Below are 6,657 nucleotides of genomic sequence, written 5' to 3'. Positions count from 1 at the left end.
TTGATCTTGCCTTGATGCATACCAGAAGCAATACTTGAAGCAATTACCAGAAGGAATAGATTGCTATTAAAATAAAACATATGTCATGCTTAAAGAATTCTGCACTTAATGAACAACAAACAACAGTGCTAAATGTATTGTTCCCTTCTAACTATCTACTGCAATTACCAAAAACAGACCCAATCCGTAAGCTCCAGATGGCTTGGTTCATGCCCGCAGAAATGCAAATGGCATGGGGCTGTTCTAAGCTCCAAATGAAGCTGTTCATATCCCTATTTTTGCAAAATTTCAAGTTGAACTTGCTGCCCATTTGAGGTACACGGCAGCTACATCAAACCAACACCGCCCAATCTAAGCATCATGCTCACAAACAAAGAGAAGCAACCAAATCTCGGAACCACTCTAGGGTTTCCAACAAGCTCCAGAAAACAGGGAACAAAACCGAAACAAGCAACTCATGGCAGCAAAAGATGTGCAGGTTAATCCGAATCAAAAAGGAAACTAAACCCTAAATCAAACCTGTCCTTCATGCCTAAACTGAACTAACTCTTCTCTTCTTCCTTTAGGGTTCACGACAGCAAACCGAAAACTAAACTTCTTCACGGCAAAATTCAAGAAAACAAGGAAACAAAACCGAAAGATCGGAGCAACTCCTACCACAGGTGAGTAGTACTTACCCTTGATTGCTTGGGCTTACAACCGAGAAGAAAGATTGCTAGGGTTTCGGGAAAAGCTTGAGATCTCGGTGATCCTTTTGTGCCCGCGTGCTCCCCTCGACAATACGACCTTAAGGAGGTGAAGAAAACCCCTCGGAAAGCTTTGGCCGGCCGCCGGAGGAAGAGCCCTAAGCCGGCTTTCTTCGTTTCCGCCGCGAGAGGAGAAGAACCGCGCCGTCGCGAGGGAGAAGGGGAGAAACAATTTCGGGAGAAATTGTTTTGGGTTTTGGAAAATCAAAACCTAATTACCTTTAATATATAAGGGTTTTATTCCAAACTATACTATATCCTTAAGTCTCTCTATATAGGGTTAACAGAAATCTCCTAGCTTAGTTGGTCAGGCCGGTTTTGGCTTGGGTCAGTCTGACCCGAGGTCCCGGGTTCAAACCTCCCTTCCAACGCTTTTTGCCTAAACTTCTTTGGTTTTGTAAAAATGCTAAACGACCTCCGAAAATTACGCAAAAATACTCTAAAAATTTTTAAAAATCTCTAGAATATTTTAAAAGCATTTTCAAATATCTTTATGGACATTTGAAACTCAGAATTGGGAAAATTGGGTCGTTACATTGTGTGCTTAATTATGCATGTGATCATGATATGCTGTGTGCTCAAGTTCATGATATGCTGTGTGTTCAAATATACATGCTTTAAGCTATGCCTAAAGAGTTGCACTACAACAAAAATGACTTTCGCAGCGCATCATCAATGGCGTGCAATTAAAGCATGCCGTTAATAATAGTTTTTACGGCGTGCCTAATTATGTGGGCTGCGGATAATATAATATTTATATAATTGACAGCGTGCATAAAAAGTATGCTGTTAATACACCTTTATACGGCGTGCAAAGTGCGCTGTTAAAACATAATTATTAACAGCGCGCGGAGCGCGCTGTTAATAATTATTATAGATATAAATAATGGCGTAAAAAAAAGTATGCTGTGAATAGATATTATTTACGATGTTAATAAACTTTTTCTACAACGTGCAAAGTGCGCTGTTAAAATTTAATATTAACAGCGCGCGGAGCACGCTATTAATAATTATTATATATATAAATAACAGCGTAGAAAAAATATATGCTGTGAATAAATATTATAAAATATTAGCAGCATGCAATATGCGCTGTTAATAATCTTCAAAATTTTCTAAATATTTAACCAAAAATTTATCGCTGAAACAAACCTCCTGCGAATATTTTTCCGCGCATCTTATCTGCCCGCGAAACATCTTCTCACGCCCGAAACATATCTCACGCCCGAATTCCCCTGAACTGCCGAAAGCCTAAAATCGCGACTACCTCCTCACTCGTTCGTCGGAACCTCCTTGCCACAGCTCCTCTCAGCCAACATCTTCGCCCATCTTCTCTCCGTTAAAGCCCTCTCCGGCGAAGCTCTCCTCCTCAACCGAAGCCCTAGCCGAAGCCCTCCTCCTCAGCCGAAGCCCTCCTCCCCAACCGAAGCCCTAGCCGAAGCCCTCCTCCTCAACCGAAGCCCTAGCCGAAGCCCTCCTCCTCAGCCAAAGCCCTCCTCCTCACGCGAACTCTCTCCGCCAAAACCTCTCTGCCGCAACCCTAAATCCTCTCTACCGAACATCTCGGCCCATCTTCTCTCAGACGAAGAGCTCTCCGGCGAAGCCCTCTCATCCGAAGCCCTTTCGTCCAAAGCTCTACACTGAATCGAACATCTTCTTCGATCCTTCCGTTTCTCAGGTTGAAATTTCTTTTTGTTTTTCTTGTTTTATGTTGAACATCTACAACTCTTTCTTGTATTTACTTTCCTTCCTCTTCTTGGCATTCTCCATCTTAGTAATGGGACTCTAATTGATTTAGTTGCATTGGCTTTCATTGGCTTTAGTTGTAGAAGATAAATAACATTACCTTCTTGTACTCTTTTGTTGAAACAACATGAACATGAAGGTTCTGTGCATCTATTTTAGAATAGAATGAAGTTGATCCTTTCTATATTTTCCATTATCAAATATAGATGCACAGAACTTTCATGTTCATGTTGCTTCAACAAAAGAGTACAAGAAGGTAATGTTATTCTAACAAAGGATCTTGATGCACAGAACCTTTGATAATGAATCTTGACCCACTTTCCATTATCAAATATAGATGCACAGAACCGTAGCATCTTGATGAACCACACTTTGCAAACTAACAAAGTTTTACCTTGGAGAACTAGTTGCTGGTACTTGTCTTATGTCAATGTCTATATGTTGTCTCCCTTCCAACCTAAACCAGCCAAAAACCCCTCAGGTCTCCACTTTCATCCACTTGATCAGTTGAGCCTTCTCTATCGATCATTCACTCTGTTCCTTGGAATGTAATTTAGAATTTAAACCCTCCCCCCTGGCCTATAATACATGAGCCACTTAGTTGCAATTTAGAATTTGACCCACTTAGTTGGTATATGTATTACCTTGGCAAATGACCCACTTAATATGCCTTTTTTCACCTTCAATATTGCAATTTGCACTCTCCCCATTTTGTTTTCTTTCAACTTTCATTTTCTTTTATGTATATTAAATAAATATATAAATCTTATTTTGTATTAAAGATGAAATATTTGTATGTTAGGGTTTGGGTCATTTACGAAATGGATAAGGAATAGATACATTTGCCTTCAAGGCTTGTACCTGAGTATGAAGAAGGTGTACAAAAATTTCTTATACAAGCTAAGAAATATGCCAAAACACGTGAAGTAATCTTATGCCCTTGCAAGCATTGTAAAAACAAAAAGTATATGAAATTTGACCAAGTGTACGATCTCTTAATTATTAAGGAGTTTGATCCTTCTTACACTATTTGGGTCTTCCATGGAGAAACTTATAACCGACAATATCAAGGTGAAGGTAGTTCAGGAGAATTTCAGAAAGATGATGAAAGTAGAGAGGCATATCACTTATATAAGGATGCCTTTGTGCCAGAAGAAGAGGTTGGATACACTATGTCTGAGGCAAAAGATAACGACTTTGCTAGTTTATTAGAAGATGCAGAAACTCCCCTCTTCCCTGGTTTCACATCTTACACAAAGTTATCAGCAGTCGTCACATTATACAATTACAAGTCTACTAATGGTCACACAGACAATAGTTTCAATGAGCTCCTTAAGATCTTAGGCGACATGCTTCCAGAAAAAAACACACTTCCAGAAACTGTTTACTCGATGAGAAAATTGTTAAAACCATTTGATTTAGGATATGAGAAGATTCATGCTTGCCCAAATGATTGTTGTCTATTTCGAAAGGAGCTTAAAAATCTGGATACGTGTCCAAAGTGTGGTTCATCAAGATGGAAGGTGGACAAAGTTACCACCAAAGTTTTTAAAGGTGTTCCAGAAAAGGTGCTACGGTATTTTCCGGTGATACCAAGATTTAAAAGGATGTTTAAATCAAAAGAAAAAGCTGAAGAGTTGATTTGGCACTCCAACCACAAAAGTCAAGATCACATGATGTGTCATCCAGTTGATTCAGTAGCTTGGGATACAATAAATCATAAATGGCCAGATTTTGCATTAAATCCTAGAAATCTGCGCCTTGGCCTTGCAACGGATGGATTCAACCCTTTTGGCGACCTTAGTTCTAGATATAGTTGTTGGCCCATTATTTTGGTAAATTATAACCTTCCTCCATTGATGTGCATGATGAAAGAAAATCTTATGTTGACATTACTAATTCCAGGTCCAAAGCAACCGGGAAATGATATAGATGTATACTTGGAACCCCTTATCGAGGATTTAAAGGAGTTGTGGGAGACAGGTGTAGAGACGTATGATGCATTCAGCAAGTCAATGTTCAATCTAAAGGCTATTTTGATGTGGACAATCAATGATTTTCCAGCTTATGGTAACCTAGCTGGATGTGCCACAAAAGGGAAACTTGGTTGCCCAATATGTGGGGAAGACGTATGTTCTATGTGGCTTAAGTATAGCAGGAAGTTTGCATATATGGGCCACAGAAGATTTCTTTCTCCTAATCACCCATTTCGTCAGAAAAAGAAGTGGTTTAATGGAAAAAAAAGAAAGAAAAGGGAAACCTAGACCTTTGAATGGGTTAGAAATTCTCAATGCAATGATAGATATTGAAAATGACTGGGGTAAAAAGAAAAAGGATGTGAATGTCAATTCTTCGGGGAAAAAGAGGAAGAAACAAGATAGTTCAAAAGAAATGCAAAAATCTATTCAACAGTGGAAGAAAAAGTCAATCTTTTTCAATTTGCCATATTGGAGTGTAAGTTATTTTACACTCTATTCATTAGTTTTTGTCCATTTTAAATTTTCATAACTAACATTATGAAACATGTTGATGGTTACTTGTAGGGGCTCCTGTTACGTCATAACTTAGATGTGATGCATGTTGAAAAGAACGTTTGCGAGAATATCATAGGCACACTATTAAATCTAAAGAAAAAATCCAAAGATGGTGTGAATGCTCGCAAAGATTTGATGCACTTAAACATTAGAAAAGAATTACATCCTCAAGAAAAAGGAGAAAATAAATATCACTTGCCTGCTGCACCGTACATGTTGTCTAAAAAAGAAATGGATGTATTTTGCTCCAGGTTGAAGAAAATAAAGTTACCCGATGGCTATAGCTCAAATATTGGTAAACTGTATTTCTTTAGAAGAGCGTAAGCTTAATGGGCTGAAATCTCATGATTGTCATGTTCTAATGCAACAATTGCTATCAGTAGCATTGAGAAATCTTCTACCGAAAGGTCCACGTAATGCTATATTTCTGCTTGGTTCATTTTTCAATGAATTATGTCAAAGAGTGTTAGACAGGAATCGTTTAGAAGCACTAGAGGAGAATATTGCTGAAACTTTATGCATGTTGGAAAGATATTTTCCACCTGCCTTCTTTACCATCTCGGGTCATTTGACAATTCATTTAGCAAGAGAGGCTCGCTTGTGTGGGCCAGTCCAATTCCGTTGGATGTATCCATTTGAAAGGTAATAAATAATAATTTAGTTTTTCTATCAATGGTTCTTTCATGTAATTTTTTTTTTATGATTTAGATTTATGAAAACACTAAAAGGGTATGTGAAGAATCGAGCAAGGCCAGAAGGTTGCATAGCTGAGTGTTACCTCACAGAAGAACGAATGATATTTTGTAGTGCTTATATAAAAAAGGCTTCTAATATTGGTGTTCGTTTAAATCGGAATGATGATTTGGATAATGGATTAGTGGAGGGTCGTCCAATTTCTCAAGGAAAAGAAAAGATTTTAGAAGATGACATGCTGCAAATCGCACATCGATATGTGTTGTTTAATACTGCAGAAGTTGAACCTTACTTGCAGTGAGTGTAATTAATTGCATACTATATTAGTCTTGATGTATTACATATCTTGTATATTCTAATATCTACATTCAATGATTTTCAATAGGATGCACATCGAGGAGCTTAAACAAACAGATAGTCGTTTCTTAAGTAATGAAACATTGTTACAAAAGCAACATATGGAAACATTTGCTGAATGGTTATCAAAACATGTTCCTTTTAACTCTTCAGGCCGAATTCAATGGCTAGCATATGGTCCAAGAAAGCATGTTACATCTTATACGGGTTATATTATAAATGGGCATCGGTTCCACACAATTGATGTTGGAAGGTCGACACAAGATAGTGGAGTTTCGATTGAAGTCAATACTGTTTGTCAATCCAATGATAATGATTATTCACATACAGTAAAAAGACAATCATACTATGGAGTTATACGGGACATTATTTTACTAGACTACTATTCTTTCAAAGTACCTATTTTTAGGTGTGATTGGGCCAATCATGGAAATGGTATCAAAATGGAGGATGGCTTTACACTGGTTAACTTACACCAAGGACTAAAAACTTTTGAAAATGATCCTTTCATTTTAGCATCACAAGCCAAGCAAGTATTCTATTCTAGGGACAATGATGAATCAAATTGGTATGTGTTGCTA

At 37.9% G+C, this 6,657-nt stretch overlaps 1 protein-coding gene across 1 annotated transcript; it reads left to right on the top strand.

Annotated features, from left to right (window-relative positions):
• The first annotated feature begins 3,460 nt into the window (after positions 1-3,460).
• On the top strand, positions 3,461-4,756 carry LOC121998870. Its single transcript, XM_042553879.1, has one exon. The coding sequence runs from the start codon at positions 3,461-3,463 to the stop codon at positions 4,754-4,756; it is 1,296 nt and encodes a 431-aa protein (XP_042409813.1).
• The last annotated feature ends 1,901 nt before the right edge of the window (positions 4,757-6,657 follow it).

The sequence above is a fragment of the Zingiber officinale genome, chromosome 1A, assembly GCF_018446385.1.
Source record: "Zingiber officinale cultivar Zhangliang chromosome 1A, Zo_v1.1, whole genome shotgun sequence".
In the NCBI taxonomy this organism is placed as follows: domain Eukaryota; kingdom Viridiplantae; phylum Streptophyta; class Magnoliopsida; order Zingiberales; family Zingiberaceae; genus Zingiber; species Zingiber officinale.
This window is presented reverse-complemented; position numbering and strand designations above follow the sequence as displayed.